This window comes from Pogona vitticeps, chromosome 2 (genome assembly GCF_051106095.1).
Source record: "Pogona vitticeps strain Pit_001003342236 chromosome 2, PviZW2.1, whole genome shotgun sequence".
Taxonomy (NCBI): domain Eukaryota; kingdom Metazoa; phylum Chordata; class Lepidosauria; order Squamata; family Agamidae; genus Pogona; species Pogona vitticeps.
In genome coordinates, this window is record NC_135784.1 from 153,070,928 (window position 1) to 153,094,016 (window position 23,089).

General features: G+C 43.1%; 1 protein-coding gene across 5 annotated transcripts in view; it reads right to left on the reverse strand.

The window, feature by feature from the left end:
- Window positions 1-22,536, reverse strand: part of LIMA1 (LIM domain and actin binding 1) — a 70,598-nt gene extending 48,062 nt beyond the window's left edge. For 2 of the 5 annotated variants that reach the window (XM_020784312.3, XM_020784295.3), the window contains exons 1-2: window positions 22,351-22,491; window positions 5,293-5,426 (exon numbers count right to left, since the gene is read on the reverse strand). In XM_020784312.3, the coding sequence (XP_020639971.3) occupies window positions 5,293-5,408 (116 nt within the window). In that variant the 5' untranslated portion in view covers window positions 5,409-5,426; window positions 22,351-22,491. Of the gene's footprint in view, window positions 1-5,292; window positions 5,427-11,917; window positions 11,994-22,350 lie in introns of those variants that run through there. The other 3 variants (XM_020784297.3, XM_020784305.3, XM_072990895.2) reach the window with 3 other exon arrangements.
- Between the last annotated feature and the right edge of the window lie 553 nt (window positions 22,537-23,089).

Here is a 23,089-nt window from a genome sequence, read left to right on the forward strand (position 1 = left end):
GCAGTAAGATTCCAGGCCTTCGCAAACCAGCTAGGGAGCAAGCATGCCCCCACAAGTGAAACATTTACTTCAGTTTATACAATCTCTACATGTTGTCCAGCTGGCTTCACTCTTTGGCTAATCATGTGGAAAAGCTCCCACCCCCCCTTACCAAACAGCCAAATCAGCAACTGCATGTTTTATCATATACTTCTGGCTCTAAAAGGGCTAGAGATCTACTTTTATTTTAAAGAAAGCTTAGAATCTGGGCCAGGTAATGGACCAAACTGGTACTTGGTGGCATGTATAAAATCTGGGTAAAACTCATCCAACCAGGTAATATGGCAAATCTTGCCAAGTCCAAGAACAGGCAGAGCTCTAGAAGGGGCTTGGCTACCACACCCATGACTAATGGATATCCAACAGCCTTTCCTCAGCATTTCATAATTAAACAATCTCTTTGGACTCCTGCAGATACGTATTCTATTATTAACTGCTCTTGCAAGCCATGTGCAAGAAAATGAGACGCTGAAGCAGTGCATTGCATATCCTGATGAATTCAGCCTTCATTCTAATTTTATTTTACCTCTGTCATATACCCCCAACTCTGGTGTCCCCATACACCTTGCTGCTGGACTGTTGTACCAATCCAGTGGCTTTAGGTAAGGAGCATCACGGGACTGATTGCCTTCAGACCCGTACAGGGAGACTTTGCTAGAATAAAATAGTAGCTTTTCACACTAGTCCAGCTTTTCTACCCTGTTCATGGCCAGCGATCCCAGCCTCTACGGCAAGATTTTGGAGCAGGATTAGTTCTGCCATGAGACTCAAAGTCAGGTGTCCAGGTTTGGGCGATGAACTCGGTGGGGGGGAGGGAGAAAGGAGGCACACCCTATTGCCTATTCAGTCATCTCTCCCTCCACTGCCTGAAGACAGGAGAAACTGGAAAGGTTATTTTTGGGACTATAACTTTCAGAATGCCCCCATCAACAATAACCATGCTTTATGAGTGATTCTGGGAGCTGTAGACACCCGTCCCCCAAAAGAAAAGCAGTCTCTCCTGCCACCTCTCCCTTCCCTTGATGGCCAAAGACTCTTGGGCAGGAAGGGAGGCAACCAGTGATCCTTCACAAGCCTGTGTCCACCTATGCACCTTCCTTCCCTGCACAAAGCGGTGCCTGCACTTTTGATTATCAGATACTACAGCAGAAGAGTGTTTTCCTCCTCCTTCCCCACTGCCAGGCTAACAAAGCTGGCGTCAAAGGACTGCTTGATCAATGTTGTCTTTCCAAAGCAAAATGGGGTCACTTTTTCCATTAAAACCTTGTTCTGCTTCTGCATCATTCAGGGCTGGCAGGCAAATCGATGCAGGATCCTCTTGTTTGGCAAACCGAAGGGAGGGGAATGTGAGAACAAAGATACATGTGATTATTCAGATCAAAGGGGGGGTGATAATTAGGTTTGGGGTTGCTTTTTGATGGTATGCCTCTCTTGCTGGGGATGCAACACGCCTCTCATTTGCAACAGACTTGGAACAGAGCGAAAGAGAACGCCAAGTAACACTGGGCTGTAGCAGATGGAAGCGTTCATTTCAAGAGGATGTGAATCAAAACTTAGCTTTGGAACCTAGATTTCAGCCCAAAAGTTCACCCTTGGAAACAGGAAGGGTAGCTCATTGCCCAGGAAGGGGGACTCACCACTAAATTTCAAGGGGGTGCTCTTCTGCTCCACTCAGAATCCCTTTATAAAACCAGGTGAAGCAGATCTAAACACTGGCCTCTGCAGGATAACTACTGTTTCCCACCATATATGTACCTGGAATAAGGGAAAGCCAAGGCTCCTGACCGCTGGTTACTAATTTACTGCTACTATATTTTTCTACCAAGGAGAGGCATTTGGAAGATTTTGTGCCCTGGGTGTGAAAGCAACTCTTCCACTCTGTACCTTTACTTGATGTAAGGTGGGGCACTGTTTGCTCCCTACCTCAGGCAGCAAAGCATCTTGGCCAAGTCCTGTTTTATCTTAACTGTAGTTACATATATAGGATGCCTCTGAAGGATTCTATACCACCCTTTCAGTGCTTACGCCTCCTCAAGGTGGCTTACAACAATCAGAATCGAAAGTAAAAAAAAAAAACAGTAGAATGTCATTATAAACAACAATGGGGCAAGCAATAGAGATAATCAAATGATCAAAGTAAATTGTCCACTCAGCCAATTAAAAACCTATCGAGATGCACATGATTTTACTGCAGCGGAATGTGGCAAGCACAGGGGACCAATCAACAGCAGCAAAATTTAAGAGTTTAGGCATAAAAACTAAGAAGGCTCTTTATGGTTTAGAAATCTGAGATACCAGAATGGATCCATCCATTCCATAAGGATACTGTGTTTACTGTTTTACTAGGATTCAGGCACTGAGGCAAAAAATACCACAGGCAGTAAGTTTTCAAAAATATTAGATAACTAAAAATTTAATAATGGCCCTTTCGTACCACCATAAAATGCCTCTCACTTTGCTTCATGGCCCTACATGGTAAACTTTATCACCAGGAGCTATACTCTGAAAGTGATGTCAATCACAACCCTCTTCAAAAAGCAGCTTAAACAATTTTTGCCTATCTCATCTGGCTGCATCTTTTGAAAATTTGTATCTCTGGTCTCAGCAAAGGAAGCCAAGATAAGAAACTCCCCTTGAGGGAAAGTTACAGCATTTTTCTCCATAAATTTTATTTCCACGTGGCAAGCTGCCCTCTCTGAACCTTGCACTCTCAGATTAACGGCAGCTGGTCAGTCCAAGCCCTCCTGTCTGGTGCACTCTGGAGACTGCTTTCCTTGTCTATGGATCAGACAATTTCCGCACAGCATTTACGTGTCTAACAAGTGTTGAGAACACATATTCAAGGATTCCAGGGTGGTGTATATAAAACGATGAAATCATAATGTAAGACTAAACATTGAAACAAAAAGCACAGCCAATATCAACCAACCAATCCACCTAAACCAGTTATTAATTGATTCTGCGGTTCTAAAATCTTAGAAACAATAAACTAATTTTTAAAAATTAAACATCTGAGAAAACAGAAATGGAAAGAGTACAATGCCAGAGTTGGCAACACTTGACCCATGCAGTGCATCTAGCCCCCTCCAAAGGCACTGGTGGAGCCCCCATGGGATCCCCCCATCCCTCCCACACTGCAAAATATAAATATAAAAATAATACAAATTGCTGCAAAAATCTTTTCACGCCCCGTGAGGGAGCAAGTGGGCCAAACTAGCCATATTTGAGGGGGACCCATTACCCCCAGAATATTTTTTTTTAAATAGCCTCTAAGAGGCACAAGGGGAGACTTTCAGTTAAAACACTATTTAGTTAAACTTATTTTTCAGTTAATAAAACCTTTGTAGGAACTTTCGTAGTACAGTGGTGCTCCACTTGACGATTACCCCGCTTGACGAGGAAATAGCTTAACGATGAGTTTTTTGCGATCACTATAGCGATTGCAAAACGATGATTCAATGGGTTTTTTTTGCTTCACGACGATCAGTTCCCTGCTTCGGGAACCGATTTTTTGCTTAACGGCGATCTAAAAACAGCTGATTGGCGGTTCGCAAAATGGCTCCCCTCTGTTTTGCTGACCTATTTTCGCTTTACAGGCATTGGAAAATGGAGGATCTTCGCCAGACGATCAGATGTTTCCCCCATTGGAACGCACTGACCAGTTTTCAATGCATTCCAATGGTGTTTTTTTTTTTTTGCTTGACGACGATTTCGCTGTACAGCAATTTTGCTGGAACACATTATCGTCGTCAAGCGGGGCACCACTGTATAGAACGATTTTGTAGTATAGAACCTCTTTGGCCACATCCTTCCACCTTAATCCTCCACCTCCTTGATGTGTAGTTCTCAGGCTTTTAGCAAATCTGAAAAATGGCCCTTGGCCCCATTGAGACTGTTCCCCACCCCCAGAGAGATTCAGCACCAAGTGTTATCTCCCGAGGAAAGGAATACAGGCTTTGTAACAATTTAAATTTATAGAACCATGGTTTCCAACCCTGTGTCCCCAGATGTTCTTCACTGCTAGCTGTAGTGGCCAGAATTTCTGGAAGTTGTAGTCCAAGAACATCTGAGAATCCAAGGTTAGGAATCACTGCTATAAATCTATATACAACGATGCCATTATCAAGTTCCACCTTTCCAATAGGTTCCTTCTTTGTCTGGGATTCTGCTGCACTCTACACAATGAGGGAGAGCCAGCTACCAACCATAAGTGTACCATCTCTTTTTAAAAAATGACCAGCTCATTGAAATTGCAAAAATCAGTCTTCTGAATATCATTCTCTACCACAGGGACAGGCAAAATGAACCCTCCCAGATGTTACTTAACTGCAACTCCCATCAGCTCTAGCCACCATAGCCACTCGTGAAAGATACTACGTAGTAGCTCCAGTCCAACACATCTGGAAAGCAACACTTTACCCACCTCTACTATACTGCATGCTGAATGTTCAGTGCGGCTTTTTTAAAAATCATACAGAATCATGGTTCAAAATATCATACAAACAGTACCGTTAGGAGAACCTTCTTGACATAAGATCTAGATAGCATTTCTGGACCTGCATGGTGTTTAGAATATCCAGAGTAGTGAGTCTTCTGTGTATCATGTGGAAAACTTCCATGTACAGTCAGTTCCAGTTTCTGTCAGCTGAGATGTCCCTGTCTTAGTGATACCAGCTAGGATTTCTGAAAGCCTGGATTATTGCAGCAGCCGACTCTTTTCAATACAAGTTCCCCCCCTTTTAGAAACTTCAAGCTATGCTTCTCTCTCTCTCTCTCTCTCTCTCTCTCTCTCTGGAATCCAACATTTCCTGAAAACACTTAAAGGTGGAAGAACATTTGGCAAACTCTGCTCCTTCCTCACTTAGTTACCATAAAGTTTGTTTTCCTCGTTCAGTAAAAACACAGCACAGCTCCCCATTTCTCTGGCCTTGCTTCTCAGCAAAGGAACACAATTCTGACAGAGAGAGCCACAGTTCTGACATCACAACAAACCACGGTTTAATTAATAGTGTTGGAGTGTGATGTGCAAATTGATCAACTGTAATTGCAGAAGTTGATCTGGTGCCAGAAACCAGTGCATCACAGAAACAGGAGAGCAGAGCAGATTAAAAAACAAAGAGATGACAAACTGGCCTACAGCATGGCATGTCTGAACACTTAGCTCCTGGTTGTGTGGTTTGGCAATGATCTCACCAGTAGTACAAATCCTGACCCAACCAAGCCAGGGAGGGCCAAGGGAGTGACAAAACTTACTTGGAGAACCTTTCCATGAGAGCTGAGGACTTGTTATTGACAAGGGACAACTCTTTGGCGGTGATCCTCAGAGAATGCGACGCCCACTGCCTTCTGTTGAAAGGAGATGGCTCCATCTTGAAATGTAGTTCTAGCTAGAAAAGCAAAGCAGAAATAACAGGAGACTCATTGTACACTAAATACTCTTCTTTCTCCTACACTTTCTAAAATTCCCTTCATTCTGCAGCCTCTAAGAGACTGTTCTACACTCAAGCTGCAAAAAAAAAGCCCAGTTGGTTTCACCAGCGATTCTCTGGAAAATGCTTGAAATGACCTTCAGGTTAAGAGAGCCTAGCCACTGCAAGAAAAAAACTACCTTGCAGGGGATATTTTGTAATATAAGAATTCCTTTCTGCCTGGTACATTTTATGACAGTGAAACCCCTTCTTCTAAAGTACTAGTGATATTCTGCCTGTGGTTACCAGGTCTCAAGGCAGAGGCTAAAGTTTAAGGGAACTACGATGCTGCCTTGTGTCTCTAGGCAGTAAGACAAATCTTAAGGTATGCCGAGTTAGAAAAGGAGAAAAACTGATTTTGTCTGTGACATGGCTTTAAAACCTCAGAACTCTCCTCATTTTTACTCTCCAAACAGCACCAGGGCTCAGCAGTTCACTGCAAAGGTGTTTAGATATGAGTTGCATGTCTGTAATGTCAGCATAATAACAACAAAAAAAACAGGAGCAAAGGGAAGGGACTGAAATACTGTAGGAAGAGTTATAGGAAATCCACATCGGGCATGCACACACCCCCCATCCATTATATGTGCTTTCTCTCACATGTACTATTTTGCAACTGATACCTAAGAGATATACATTATGAGGCTATCGGAATTTTGACATATTATGAGAAAACAAGGTGCACTGTGAAAGAAGAAAATGCTGGGAAAAGTAGAAGTTAATAGGAAAAGATTAAGACCCAACAGAAGAAGAAGGTAAGACTTGAGCAAGGCTGTTAATGACAGACCCTTTTTGAGATCATTAATCCAAAGGATTGCCATAAAGTGGAAGCAATTTGGCAGCACGTAGCAACAACACAAGAGCCGGCATTGGCAACATCTTGAAACCCCCCCTCCCCCTAATCTCGGGTTTTGAAACTGAGTTCTCAGGAATGCTGACAGAGCTGAGCTGGTAACCCTCCTCCTAACCTTCCTAAGAATTTAGTGTAAATTTCTGGTTGCCCAATAACTTTGTCAAGTAGCCAAGCCAAAAGGCAGCTGCCACCCCCGACACCCCTTCGTCTGTTTCAATGTCCATCTCAGTCTGTCTCAGGATATCAACCCGTGTTTCCTCTGTCCAGGCCCAACACGAACTATTGCACCATACTACTTAGGTACTAAGTGATGACACTGCAAAGACTGTGAAAACAGATAGCCTTTGAGGCATTTGAAAGGAAAGCAAATAATGAGACAGCATCATCCTTCTCCAAACAAGCTAGTGGGCAGTTTCCTCCAATTACCATTAATTGTACATATCCCATTGTAAACCAGCACTGTCATACTTTTCTCCTGGATTCATCACCGCCAGCCAGAGGGAAGTCTCATACCATATGAAGCAATGCTTTTATCTTTCAGACAGAATCTTATTAGCCCATCTGATAATTTCTTCAGGGTGACTTAATTTCCCCAGGCAAACAATGCTTTATTTAAAATGATGCTAAGGTGACACTTGTCTGAAAATTTCAGGTTCCGCTATTACATTCCAGTTCATTATAAAAACACCTAAAGCCATGGGGAACAGTAGCACAGACTGACAGTACTCTCCTGCACCATGAAAGGAGAGCAGGTGTTATTCAGTGCTTAGACAACCCCTGATTAGAAAAGAAAATCCTTAACTAATGAAAACATCTGAATGTCACAGCAGGAGCTTCTCTCACTTCCTGGAGGATGCAAATTGGTTTGCTTTGTTTGGTGACTGATGCTGAGGTGCATGAGATTCCTTTCAATTCTGAAAAAGTTAGGGTTCCCAAAACAATACAAATGCAGGGAAAGGTGATACCATTATTGGACCATTAAGAAAATAAAACAAAAAAATAAAGTGAGGTTTCGATGATAATTCATCTTCCTCAGGCTAAGACTGCATTGATCATCTCTCTGCAATATTAATGAATTTTCAGCTCTAATTACTGGCTATCTCTAATGTCTCCTTCTGGCCCAAGACTAAGGAGAGAAGATGAAAATCTGAATCCTTGCTCCGTCATAGAAGTTCCCTGGCTGACTTTGGGCTGATCCTCAACTTAACTGCCTCACAGGGTTGTTACAAAGAAGGGGACAGCAAAGCCATGCATGCCACCTACAGCTCTTGAGATGAAAGAGGAGATGGACAAAGTGGTAACTATGCCAACAGTGTGAAGCAATGAGGACCGGTGGCAATGTACTGGTCCCATTCAGTTTGGGACTTTAACCAAAAGAAAAAGAAAAGAAAGGTCAAGTGCGATCTCCAACTAAATGAATGGTAGCTATTAATGATAAATTAACATACAAAATTAGAGTAAGAAAAGGAAGATTTAAAAAAGAATGAGTTTGGAGATATGTGGGGAGAATTTATCGATTTTGTATTAACAAAGGGGAAGAGTTGTGTACCTTCGCAACAGTCAATGTATTTTCAGAAGGGGAATGAGGCTCCATAAAAGGAAGGAATAGATTGTCTCCATTGGTTCCGGTGAGGGGGACCACAGTACGTGAGTATGTAGATTTTCCTTAGTTGTTTTATTTTTTATGTATATTAAACACAAAAAAATTAAAAAGTTCACCTGAGAGGTAGTTGGGGCATGCACATAATTCTATTTTTTCCACTTCCAGTTGAAAAGTAGCTCTGTTCAAGAAACCTCTTTTCCTATCAGCCTGCCTATGTGGGGCAGTCAGCCACCTGTTCACAGGGCTTCTCTCCAGGTTAAAAAAAATAGATGCAAAGGTCCGAGAGTAGCAAGGCTCTGATGAAATGAAGTATCAGAACTGGTTCTTCTACTTTGGCAGCTTGGGAAAGTGACCTGGCCACCGAAACCTATCCAGAAGAAGCGCCACCCCACCCCCCTTTCCATGAACAGAAGGACAAAACGCTTTGTATTCTTCTACATAGCAGAATAATAACCATTCACAGCTCTGTTGAGGAAAAGATTCTGACCACAGAGCCAGTTTGGTACAGAGCGCGATGACTGCTGCTCAGACCATAGGCTCTCATGGGTATAGATGTGTAAGTGTGTGCCTGCCGATATGGCATGATAGCAAGAGGAAACACCAAGCCCCTGATTCACATGTGAGCGATGTTATAAATCCATTGTGGGCCAAAGCTAGACACGGCTGCAGCAGCCACATAATATTCTTTTCTCACCTGCTGCACTGCCGTACGAGGTAAGGTGGGAAGGGTATCGAGAAAAAGAAGAGTCTGATCAGTCAGAATAGTCTGCAATGGAATGGGTCCAAGCCCCCTTTCCACATGTGTCCCCTCCCCCCACTGATGTAAAAATTAGATATGCCTGCTAAATGTGATCCAGAAAGAGATCTGGACAAACTTGGCTCATTTTGCCTCCAGGCAAGCAATTCTAGAAGAGATAATCTTAAATCTGTCTCCTTTATACAATATCTCACTTTGTGTGTGCCAGTCTTCCCTTTTTTGGTAACACGACATCCTCCTTCCATTCCCACAATTATCTACTTAATTGCTTGTTTCATTTAGATCCCATCTTTCCTTCAGCCAGCTCAAAGCTGCATATGTGGCTCACCTCCTCCTCACGTCATCTTTACAACAGTCCCGTGAAGCAGAGTCAGGCTGAAACAGTGACCAGCCAAGGATTACCCAGTACGTGTGACGGCTCATTGGGAATTTACACCTGGATTTCCCAAGTCCTGGTCCAGCCTGTAGCCACTTAGAGCAATTGTTCCCAACCTTGGGTCCATATATGTTTTTGGACTAAAACTCCCAGAAGCCTTCACCACTAGCTGTGCTGCCCAGGATTTCTGGGAGTTGTAGACAGAAATTATCTGGGGGACCCAAGGTTGGGAACCACTGCTCTAGAACATGTCGTGCAACAATTCAACAACTCTTTCCTGCAGTTTGCATGAACCTGACCCGCCCTGGGCAAACTGGAGATGGACATAAACTGATGCAGGAAGAAAAAAGTCAATCAGATGGTATGTCAAAGTACACGGATAAAATACCCGAGTTGTCTTCCACATCTTTCCTTTCCTTGTTAATCTTTCAGTATTTTGTGGTCATTTCACATAAGCTTTGCATTTTACAGCCTGCAGAGCTCACAAACTAGCAGCTAAAAAGGGGAGGGGAGAGACGGGAGAGAGAAAAGAAACTCAATGTACATTCTGATCCAAAGTATATGTTTTGTTCTCAAAATTCAGTAAGTAGAACACCCTGGCCCTACAATGAAGGCCAAGAGTGCAAGGAGTTCTTCCTTATTTGTCTCCTAAGCAAAGAAAACTATGGAAATACAGCAGTACTATTGGAGAGACTACAAAGAGCAATGAAAAGAATAATAATAAATTGAGCTTCACTTGGAGAAAAGAAGGCCAAGAAGCACAGAACAGCTGTCACTGCCAGCAGCATATAGTAACATGGTAATCACGGGCTGCTGGAGGCTTTAAAGCATTAAAAATTTTACACATTAATCAGTGAAAATTATAATTCTGCCTTCAGTAATCTGATCCCTTCAAATGTGTTTGACTACAACTGCCAGCATCCCCAACCACTATTGCCACACTGAAGATTATGGTTAGCCTAGTTCAACACCTCTGGACAATACCAAGATGGGAAAGCTGATGTAATGTAACTCAATAGAGAATTAATATGGACACAACCCAATATGATTTCATATTACACAACCATTTACAAACAAAAACATACAGTATTTGCTTGTAACCCTAGCATGCAGGTTCTCCAGACTTTTGCTTTGTTTGTTTTAATACATTTTTAGCTGTCTCTGACAGCAGTGGAGCCACCAGTGACGTGTTAAATGTGAGAATGAGAATTGGTGTATTATTTTACTACACGGATCTTAGTGGAATAGATCCCATACTCTCCACCTCGCTGAGGGTACTTTACAGTGCACTGTCGGACGCTAACAGAATTCTGAAGCCTGTCCTCAGGGCCCCATTTTGTCCACACAGGCCTGTCCATTCACCCACATAATACTGCTAACATACTTTGGAGTGCTCACCTACCCACCCAGACACTCCAACTTCATCAACACACATTAAAGACCAGTGTGGGTCAGACTCTTTGCTACATAACTTGATTACCATAACTACGACGACTACTACTGCCACTAATGAGAGTGGCTGTTTGTCCTCTTTAAGACATGGCAGTCCTGTGTTGGAAGGGAGGCCAGAATATGATCCTCCTTTTGAAGGCTTCCTCCACTTGAAGGAATGCCCAGTTCAAATGATGTCAACATACAAACTCATAATGAGAGAGAGATTGGGGACACTGAAGTTGCCCATCCAGAAACTGGACAGCAGACTTTGTAAGCACACAAATCAGATATCCATCCTTCACAGTGCTCCCCATGTGGATGAGATAATACTATAATTCTGTTCAAATTGTAAAAATCATTTCTTACTATGCATTTATACAAATTACTCAGCAATGCATATATCATTTTCTATATCTTTGCCCTCTATTTGGAGGCAATTGGGTTTTTATATTTAAAATACTGTACTTTTAAAAAAAACTTTTCTTGTTAAAAAGGACCAAAGATGTCTTACATCATTAAAAGACAATATTTAAAAGCTAAAAACAGTAAATATACAAATATTTTAAAGGATCAAACAAGTACCATACTAAAAATGGTACACAAAATCAACGTTTATGTCTTCCTTTTTTGTAAGCAAGTGGGTGCCCTAGTTTTCATATCACCAAGGGAAGAGATAAGAAACCTCCCAGATAGCTCAATGTTCCCCACAGAACAAAAACTCTAGGGTTGTTGGGTTTTTTTTTTTAATCCTGACACACCCGGAGCTGGTTCAGGACAGCAATGAGATTTTTGCTGGTTAGTTAATGTTTACACAAGAACACTCATCTGCAGAGTAAACATTGCCTAGGTAGAGAGATAGGTCCTCATGCCTCTCCCCATGGTAACAGAAGCTTCAGAGCAGGACAAAGGTAGGCCTTTGACTGCACTATAGGATCCCTTCAGCAGCTTTGGCCAGTTGAAGTACTGCAGAATCCAATCCATAACTGGGAAAGCACTCAGCTTCCTACAAGTCAGAATTTGGAAATTCTATAGAAGAAGGGAGAAAAATATTATAGACAGCTTTAAAAAAAAGAGTGAGGAAGACAGACCACCAGCCTCCTCAGCCAATACATTCACAAAGAATAAGCAGCAGAGTAAGCAGCATGACTTCCGAAGTGATATTAAAAATATTTTGTACCCCCTTGCTAAAGCCTTAGGGCCTTCAGCAAACATCAGATACAAAATCCACTCCAGCTCCTTAACTGGTATTAAGAAAAAAAAATAGAATAAAGAGGAGAGGAGACCTCCATGAGACACAATAAGCTAATTATTGTTATTTTTCCCTCAATCAGGACCATTTCCCCCACCCCACTTCAAACATATGCAGGAAAAGATTGCTGCAACTTACCTTCACAGCAACTCTATAAGCTTCCAGAGCTACAAATCAAGGAAATGTGTGGGTCTCCCCCACCTTTTTTTTAACTGCATCTGTAGCAACATGCATTGTGGGCATCAGTACATGCTTGAACTGTTGCCAAAGGTACAAAGATTTTTACCTGCACAACATATTGCGTAAGGTCACTGTTAACACTGATCCTGCTAGTAACAATGCAATTTAAGAAGAAAACAGCTTATTTCAAGATTCATCCCTGGGAAAATTTAAGAATTAAGGACTTCAACACAGCAAGATAAAGTGATCTGTCAGGCTCAGATGCAGGTCACAACCAAACAATGTTGGAAACGATGTTGTTGATGAAAGGAAAATGTTCCACGCTCATAGCAATATAAAAAATATGAGACTTCTGTTAAATCCCCAACTTGCTTGGGACTCCCAAGCATATAATGATCTGTATTCACGAAGGCTTTCACAGCCGGGATCTAATGGTTGTTGTGGGTTTTTCGGGCTTTTTGGCCATGTTCTGAAGGTTGTTCTTCCTGACGTTTCGCCAGTCTCTGTGGCCGGCATCTTCAGAGGACTGGAGTAGGAACTCTGTCCATGCTCTGTTGGTGTTTGTTGGACAGTCTAACAGAGCATGGACAGAGTTTCTACTCCAGTCCTCTGAAGATGCCAGCCACAGAGACCGGTGAAACGTCAGGAAGAACAACCTTCAGAACACGGCCAAAGAGCCCAAAAAACCCACAACGACCAATATAATAATCTGTTCCACACTTACCCGAGAGATTGTTATACCTAAGCCAGGCCTGTTCTTTACAGAAATTTTCAAACCACAAGAGCCAAAGGAAGGCAGATTTTATTAGGCAGCCAACTCCGTCAGATTCTGTTCGTAACTTCAGAAGCAGCCACACAAAACAAACAAGGTAATTACCTATTCTTCATGTTTCCTCAAGAGCTGCACCATCTGGCTCATGTAGGTCTCAGGAAGTAAATACATTACAGACATTTCTAAAATACAACTCCTCTTCTCCTGAAATCCTTTCAGCGTTTACCAAGTACACCGCTAATCAGGAGAACAGATAACAGATAGTTTGCCACCCAACGCAGGATTGTCAAGTCACTCTATTTCCAGAGTTATTCTTTCTTGGATATGGGAGGAATTTTCACTGAACACTCCAAGGTTACTCCCAAAGATATGCAAGTGAAATGAGGCAAAGGTGGGCATGTATGGCCAGCACAGCAGGATACTTTCAATGCAAGATGTACAGTAACGTGCTGGGTAAGGATATATTGTATGTCTTGCCCGGCCATTTCTAATTACTGCAAACCTTTCTGCCCAGTGTGTACCACTGACTATAGACATATATCTATCCTGTGATTTTCCTCTGCCAGATTTTAATTATGGATCTCAAAACGTTTCAGGTTATAATCCTTCACCCATGACTATGCTAGCTAATACTAATGGGAGTTTTAGACTCAAAACATATGAATTGCCATTCTTGTCCACTACTACTTTAATGGGACTGGCACTGACTTCTTTACAGTCCATCTCAGGATTCTCCTCTTCTCTTCTAGGCATACTGCATATCTAACTGTGTTGTCCAGAGGCGAAAATTCTATAATATTTTAGGTAGAAAGGGCTATTGGATAGCACAGTGAATTTGGTTCCTACTTATGGAGCCAGAAGTCCAGAATTTGATCCTGCACTATATGCTTCATGTGTAGAAGACCCAGCCTGTGTGGCCTTGGGCGAGCTGCACTGTTTCAAGGGACTGGTAAACCACCACTGAGTACACTGTACCTAAAACATTCTGGAAATTTGATGGCACCTTATTGTTCTGAGGTGGAAGAGGTTGTGTTTTTTTAAAAAAAATAAAATTAAACTTACTGTTCCATGAGGTACCTGCATATGTGAATAAACCATGTAAATATTAATGGTGGCATAGCAGGCACAAGGGTAGCTAGAGGGCTGTCTGAACAATACTAGATTCATATAAGCGAAGAAAGAAGAAAAAAGTGGGTATATATATTATCTCATACTATTATGGCCTATCTTGGGCGACATTTAGAAAACACAATTTAATCTACAACGAAGTGAAGAAAAACTACCTTAGACAATAGGCTAAGCAAATGGGCAGTAACTCTTATGCAATGATGAAACAAACCACCTTTGACGCTGTTCATTAACCTTTGATCAGTCATAATTTTGCAAAGTGGCAAATAAAAACTCCCCAGCTACAGACGCAAACAGTGGCATATAATGTACAGTATATGGAAACAACCATAAATGTTGAATAGCAGTTGTTAATCCTATATTTTATCAGAACAAAATCAGCCAAAATAAAGGAAAATACACCAAAATCATAAAAACCAACACTTGTGACCATTTCACCCATGTTCTATGGAGAAGATTTTCTACAACGTCTACCTTTCTTGTCTTTTGCTGGGGTATTTCCCAGTTATTTATTCCACTATTCCATCACAGAAATGGCAACACAGGTGATAGGCTGCTGCTAAAAACAGCTATTTTCCTAAATATGAGAATCCATACTTCTTATCAATCCTAAATCACAGTTTCTGCAGTTAACAGATAAGCCCCCTCTAATACTAATCTTTACAGGCAGACTAGTTAATACAACACCTTTTTAAAAACCATAACAGTACATTTCCATTACGCCCAAGAACATTTCAAGCTGGGTGGAGATTTTCAATGCAAAATGCACTGGGAAGGTTACTAATAAGTCATGGTTTAATAAAGCCAGCATAGTTATTCTAGCTAAGGGATTCTGAAAGCTATAAACCAGGGGTCTCAAACATGCCGCCTGGGGGCCATTTGCGACCCACCAGATGATAGTTTGCAGCCCCCACCTTGCCTGCCCCTGTGAAGTGCCCCCGTGTCCTCTGCTGTCAAGAGTCAAAAAAAGCCTCGCCTCACTCGCCAGTTCTCTCCCAAGACAGCACCTCTTGCACCCTCCATCCAGAACTGCAGCCTACCAGCCAGCCCACCTGTCTGTTGGCTGGCAGGCTGCAGTTCCGGATGGAGGGTGCAAGAGGCGCTGTCTTGAGGGAGAGTCGGCGAGCAAGGTGTGCTGCCGGCCCTTTTCCCCAAGCACCCGAGCCGCCAACAAGTGATGCCTGAGAATGGAGCTCGTTCCCAGCCTGTCCTCGAAGAGTGCCTCCAACAGCATCTCTTCCAGGGAAGCAGCTCTCTGACTCTCTCTCTCTCTCTCGGCACCCCCAGCACCAGCCCGGCCAGCAGCCGCCTCAGCACCCAGCGGTGCTTCCTCCTCTTCCTCTTCATCCTGCTTCAGCCGCCTCGGCTCTGGAGGCTGACTGGGCTTGCCTCGCAAAGTTTGCTCCTCTGTCGTGGTGGGGGTAGCTGCTGCTGCTGCTGAGTGCACCTCCGTGTGTGTGTGTTTGTGTGTGCATGCCCGTGCACACCTGTGGGGGGCACCCCGTTCTGTTTAATTTCATGGGTACCGATGGGAGCTTTTCTCCTTTGGCAAGGTAATTCTGTGTGGGGTTTTTTAAAAAAATTATGCTGTGCCCTCCTCCTCCCCCCGGCTAGGCGGTTGTCAGTGCTCCCGGGGGGGTCATGGCCTGCGATGAGGGCTTGCGCCCCTCCTCCTCGTCCTTGGAGCCCCAACCGGGCTAAGGAAACTCCTGGGCAGCTTCCTCAGGCTCTTGCTCCGCTTGGCAGAAAATGTGATGCGGCCCAACCTCACCCAGACTCTGCCTCCAGCGGCCCCCAGGTAAACTGAGTTTGAGACCCCAGCTATAGACCAATGAGGTAACGGTCACAGGTTCTAACACGTATACATATCCGACTTGCTCTCTTAGATATTGCCTGAGACAGAGTCCCTTTGGCCAATACTTCCTTTTATCACATTTTAAAGTTTCCTTCTTTTATCCCATGGGGTTGCCAACTACAGAAGGCATGAAATACAGTTAAACAGCATTGTTTAAGTCATTGTATTACATTTAATTTATATCTTGCCTTTTCTTCACTGAGCTCTAGGTGACATACAAGGCTTTCTTCCTTCCCATTTTACCCACAACAATGCTGTGATGTAGGTAAATTTGAGATGACATATCACTGGCCCACAGTCACCTTAAGGCCCTTGCAAGGAACTGGAAAGGCGAAACGCAGCAAAAATATAAAGCTGTACTATGTCAGAACAATCAGTTCAAAGTAACACATACAAACAGCCTAACTTCCGTTGCCAAATGCCATTGTGTCAAGAAACTCATATCTGCTTCTCCCCGCATTGTAATTAGAAATGGGAAGACCTGGAACAACAACAACAAAACATGAACATCTGAGGAGGAGGAAGATTTTTACCCCATTTTTTTCCAAAGCCATTTCATGTGGCTTCAATATTTCTGGAAATTTTACATCTGTAGTTGTAATATTCATGTCTTCGACCATTTCTTACATCCTTACATAAGGAAAACTGGCAAAGGGAAGGCCAGGATCAGAACTCTTACAAAAACAATTCTAGCCTGAAGTCATTGACATAAGAGGAATGGAAGCTGGAGGTTCAAAAAGCCACAAACCAAATCGCCACCTCATCACACTTAACATACCTAACATTGCTGACTACTACTTTGATCTGTCTTTCTTTCTTCATGCGAGAAGCACCACAGTACCTCTAATAAATATGACCGGTAATTTACACCCATGTAACAGGCAACAGCATTAGAGGCAACTAATGTCAAATCTTTCTTGGCACACATTGAAGGGCAAAGACTACTCTGACATAGGTGTGAAGCTGCCTAGTTTTTCTCTGCTCTCACAAAGAATTGTGCCAGTGGAAACGCCCATTTTTAAGGCCCACCTTCTTTCTGCCAACTCCAGTCATAGCCTCCAAACCAGAAACACCACTAGATTATTGGAGCTATGTAGTAACGAGTAATGTAATTTCTCTTTATTCATGGTGGGTTCCTTTTCCAATGGGGGTGCAGCAAAACTGTACTTCAAAAAGAACTTGAAATGAGAGAATGGATATTTTTGATGTACCATTTTCCACAGAATTCTAAGCAGTCCTTTTACACCATTTTCTTAATTTTACGCAATTTTCTTACAACCTTAATGTGTTGTCCCCCAGTAACAAAAAGTAGTCATATGACAAGTTACTGTATTTTGTTTCATCAGTGTTAACTGATTACATCTTGAGGCTTTCTATAAAGATAGATAATGAACAATGTTTTAAAAGTAACTTTGTGAGCCCTGGTTATTGCTTAGCTTTAAGCAGCATAAGCAATGTGCAGGAGTTAATGCATCCAGGTTCCTGAATGTAAGATGGGAGCACCTTGCCGGACCATCTGTCGCTTCTTTCTTTACATTATGACCAAGAAGTATGAAGAGGACCAATTCTTGTTCCCATGTAGGCTCTATATGTAAGATAGAACCCTAGAAAATCCAAGTACCTGCTCATATATTCTGCTCACACATAAGGAGCAACTCCTTCCTTGAGACTCAACATTCCTCTCACAGGTAAAGCACTGACACAGGAAGAAGGGGTTTGGTGTGGTCATGATCCTAGACAGTATAATACCTGGATGGTCTCTTGGGACCTTAATGATTATCAGGTTTTATTTGGCACAATCTTTCAGGACTGCAGATGCATCAAGAGAAATGGGCTGCTTTATGAAAACGTACACCAAATAAAACTTGCTAGTCTTTATCTCCTGCAAGATTCTTTGTGGGGTGTGGTTTGGGGGGTTTGTCACAATCTCTTTCAACTAGAGTTTGCTGATTTTCCAAGACTGGAAAGCCAACTTTTTGTCTCCTCAGACAGCTCTGAAAGCTGGTGATGTTCAAAGTGATAATTCAGGAATAATTTTTTTGCAACATTTGCTAACTTGCACTGAACACTTTTTAAAAAAGAACACTTTAGAGTTAATTAAAAGACAGTAGCAGACATTTGCTGTTAGAACTTGGCAACACAGCTGATAAGAGATCACTATTGAATCAGGAGGCTCGCATTCAAATACAAGGAGGTCATTTAACGCCCTATATAAAGGGGTTCTTGTTTCCAGGACTAACATTTATGGCACAAGAGATGGACATCTGCACAAGTACAATCACCTACTTTTGCCACAGACAGAATTGGACTCTTTGCTGGCTAACTACCACATTCAGTGCCAGGGAGCGAGTTTAGCATTTCCTTTAGAAAGTGCCCTTGCAGGCACAATTTGTAGGATAATTACTTGAGGGCTGTGATGGTTAACCCTTTCACATGTTCTGTTAAAGCAAGAACTGCCCCATGTTTCATCCAAAACAGCAACGGGACTTAAAACACTGAGAGCACAAGTGGTGCATCTTACTGGCCACCCACATCCAAATTGTGGTTCGGTAGCAGATGGACCTTCATAATTCCTTCACTGGCCTCCGTTGTCCTTCTGCTGTATATACCTGGACCTCCTGGCCAGGAGATTCTGGAAGTTGCGGCCCCAAATATTAACTGTTCTGAGCTTGGGGTGAGTTTTTATTAAGCATGGGGTTTCAGTGGCTTCCTGCATTCCACAATCAGCTGCAAATGGGCCATGCTTCCCTTGACTTGCATGCAAGCCAGTTATTCGGCAAGGAGCTGGCTTGCCCACCTGCACGCATGCACCCCCCACCACCTGTCTCTTTCCTGTCCTGAGGGTTCTGGTCTATTTAGTGGTTGGTGCCCTGCATATGCTCAGTTCCTCCAAACCACCTAAATAATAACTACCTGTATTCTTAATTAAACCCCAGCTAGGCAGGATATCCAGCAGGATTCCCTCATTGTGCTGCAGTAGGTTTGGCAAAACCAATTGAGCAGTTGCTTTCCACATGTCCTGGAAGTTATCTGCAGTTTGAAATTATGCCACCTACACTGCCTGTGTCTAATGCAATCTTTGGCTCTGGCTACCCACAATTCTGCTTCCAATTAGGTGCCCTTACCTTCTGCCACAGGTACATAACTATTTTATATGTACTGTATATGCATCTTTGTGTAAAGTTCCTTAAAATGTAACTCATGTTAAAAAACATAAGAAATCTTCACTAGACAGCCTTGGATGAATCACTAGTTTTCAATGTAGCCTAAACTACCTTACTGGCCCATATCTGAGCCCAACACAAAAGATAACAATGCACATACAAATTGCTCCAATCCTTGGAATGGGTCACAAGTGCAGCTCATAATCTATTCATTATCTCTAGCCTGACAATGCTTTCTGTGGTTTCCACAGTCTCAAAAGTTCAACACCAGCTATTCTAACCAAGCCTGGAACATTGTCACCAACTGCCTCCCACTTTGATAAAGGATGGAGGAAAATAATTCAAAAGCAATTGGTAATGTTATGGCAAATCTGGCAAAGGGTTTAGAAACGTTAGTTCTAGGATTATAATGTCTATAATCACCCAGCCACTATGACAAGCGCCTATGCCAGCTCAGGAATTCAGGGGACTGTAGGAAATATGTACATGCTTATCATAAGAAGGCAGGATGGTCTGGAAAAAGGAAGATCTGACTCCATCTGACTCCAAGATGGCCTGACTCCATAAAAGAAGCCACAGGCTTGAGTATGACCTATATATATTGGCAATCCAATGAAGAAGAAAAATTTTCCAAGTTCTGGGCTGGCAAGAATAGAGATGATATTTTGAAATTTTGAAGCAAGTGCCTATATCAAAACCCTTCACCCCATATGCAAGTCTTCAGGACAGAGGTGATGTCCAAAACCCTTTTGCAAAAAATGTAACTCAGGATGAAACAAACCATGTCTAACCTCAGGGAAATTGCTTCACAAAGTTATTCTCTTTGCTTTAAGCCAGTGTAATTAGGCAAGAGGATTTTGGCCAACATTTAAAGGCTCAGAGGGAACATATATAGGATGTCCAATAACACAGAAAGAAAGGATGCCCGTAGATCCTGTCAGGAATTAGGAACACAATACATGCCCAAAATTTCTGCTTGAAATACTTCTCAAAGTGCAGAGGAAATAAATACCACAAAGTTAACATTCCATTCTCTACCCCACCTCACTTCATCCAGAAGCAAAGACCAGTTAACACAGGCAGTTTAGAAGCTTCCCTCAACCAGCCCACTACACTGGGGAGAGGGGCAGGCAAAATAGCCTTTAGCTATTTGCAGAAAGTCTGTGCAGTATTCCGTGGGATGCCAGAGAACCAAAACGTCATTAGCTTAGCAGAATCTGTTATCTGCAATCGTATAGCAGCAAATTCCCAGCATACTCTGACCTTTCACAGAAAACCTCAAAGGAGGAATAATTAATTGATTCTTTTTAAGAACCTCATTGTCATCCCTAGGAAACCTCTTGATCCATCAATGACTTGCACAGAACAGTAATAGCTGGAAAAAAGTGCAGAGAGAGATTCCTGATCCCTTGACCACTACTGCCAAAGATCACCACCTTAGATATTTTCCCTTTACAGGTTAGAGGCAAAAATATCCAGCTTTGATCCCAAAGATTTTCCATCCTGGGCATTAGCAATCATTTCCTCATTTATACTACACACCCAGGGGAGATTGCCAGTGCTCAGGTAAAAAGGTGAGTCAAGGACAGCTGTTGGCAGGAGAAGATTTTGGACAAACTTTGTTTAATTTTTACTTGACAGGCACACCCAGAGCTTTAACGAACCATACAACAGCCATTACACAGGTTCTGTGGCCAAGTTCATGCAATTTAGGTTGCTTTTTTCCACCCTTTCCCTGAGGCTGAATAACCCAGTTTACAATGGGAATGCAGAAGCATGTGGAGAATCCACCACATCTCTGTCATCTTCATTAGGAAGAAGGTGTGGCGCCATCTTTGTATAGGAAATCAGTCATCCAAACACATACCAGGTAATTTTATTGTTGACATAGCTGGCCACTCTAGCATCCTATGGGACTTTGCTAATTTGCATTCTTGTAAGTGCTCTACAATCTAGGACTACACACTTTTACCAGAAAGTCATAACAATTATTGTACTGTATTACCCTCAGAAAAGCAAACAAGCACTGCACCACCAAGCACGCTTAATGGAAGCAACAGACTGAAAAGCAGATGGCCGTGAAAACACCTGCAGAGAAAACAGCTTCTGAAGTCAGGCTAACTTAAGAGGAAGTGTCCCGAAAGAGCCAGTCTGCCTTCTGGAATCATGAAACCATCCACAAATTCCAGCAAACAAATACGTGTGTCCCCAAAACACAGAAGCTTTCATGGGGTGCTATACAGGGGGAAATGAAAAGTCCACTACTTACAAAAAGAGAAGTCAAGTATTTTTTTTTTACCTCTTAAAACGAACATACAATAGAAGGATGAAGAACCAAGGATATTTGAAGCATGGACAGGACAGTCCACTCCCTTCCAAGATGGTGGAATGGACTCCCTGAGAGAAGGATGGACTCTTCCCTGTTCCAACCAAAATTGCATGGATGGCCATCTGTCATCAAACACTTGAGCTGTGGGTTTCCTGCACTGGAAGGGGAGCGGACTAGATGACCATTGAGAATCCCTGCCAACCCTACCATTCTATGCGTCTAAAAAGACAACATTCCCTACAGATCCAGTAAGGATCCCGCAAAGTTGGCTAACAAGATTCACCACACTGTAACTCTGAGATAAACTTGTCTTGTCTGTGCACAGTTCCCAGGACGGCAGAACCAAATACAGTCTCGTCCAGTTGTAGAAAATGCCACAAGCATCACAAACACTCATCACTTGCTAGCACTGGGGGATGCACACAAGAGTCCTGCCCGGCAAGAACCTAAGGGAGCAGTCCTCTTAGCATCCTAAAGACTGGGCAGGAAGGTCCCACTCCAACTGGGGTAGCACATCACAAAAGGGCCTCATGCTAGATGTATACTGTACAGTGTATACACGAGCATTGCACTGCACCTGCCTGGAAATTAAGGTTCCCAACCCTTGCTCCGTTTAGCCGGGCTGAAGTCACAAGACCATTTACCCACTCTTGTTCGCTTCCAGGCACTTGTAAAGACAGGAGTCACCGGCCAGGCGCGCAGAGAACAATCAATACATTATTCCACTGTTTTTTTTAAACAGGAACACACATCACTTGACCCATTTTAAGCAGAAAAACGAATTCTTCCTTTATCAATACTTTATGACACCATTCCCTCTCTCGGCGCCGGCTATAGTTTAGGGATGCAATGGGGGGGGGGAGCAGAAGTCGGTGGATCCCCTGGGAGAAGGGGGAGGGGAGATCACAGGCTCGCTCCTCCACCTGCCAACTCCACCGGGACCACTTCCGAGGAAAAGGAAGCGCCTCTCCGCGATCGGCTGCCCCTTCCTTCCTACGGCCATTCCCCCGAGAAACGGTGAAGGTGCGCTGGAAACGAAGAGACACGGGATCGTGCTTTCTAACGCTCCATGGGAGCTTCTCAACAAACAAGTGCGTAACGAGAAGAATAGGGGAATCCACTCCCCCCCTCCGCCATACCTACCTAGACCTTCTGAGGGCCACTCCTCCCCACCGAACAAACCTGTCCCGGCTCCGCGCACCTGTTGCTTGAACGAAGCTACCGCTCACCTTAGCCAGAGAGCGACGAAGACATGGTATGGCCACGCCCACCCCCTGGAATCTGAGCCGCCTGTGCCCACCTCCTTAACCACGCCCCCACCTTCCAGTCAGGGCCTATTGAAGTTGCTTTGCGCATGCTCTACTCTCCTCGCTCTACCACCACCACCACCACCCCCAATATATTCCAATAGGAACGTGCGCCTATGCTATTCTATTAAGCGAAAGTAGTTTAGTGGGGGGGGGGGGGGTGTAGTGCAGCTCTATCAGTTTTTTTTTTTGTGGCAGAGCTATTCAAGGGAGGGGGCGGTAATTATTTAAAACGAGCGCCTGAAACTGTTGTCCAAGCTTTTAAAATAATATTTGGTTGGTACATATGCCTCCTTGGGAGGAGTATACCAAGCTAAAATCAACAAGACAAAAAAGTTGTGGCATCCTAAAGACTATAACTGCTGTATTCTTATAGCAGCGTTTATCGACTAGTCCATTTCTTCAGACATACATACTTCATTGGAAGGAGGCTTTATTTAATGCAATGTTGTTGTTACATGCCATCAAGTCCCCTCAGATTTATGGCGACCCTAGGAATGAGTGATCGCCAAAATGCCCTGTCCTCAACTTCCCTGCTCAGCTCTTGGAAACTCAAGGCGGCATAGTTTGACTTA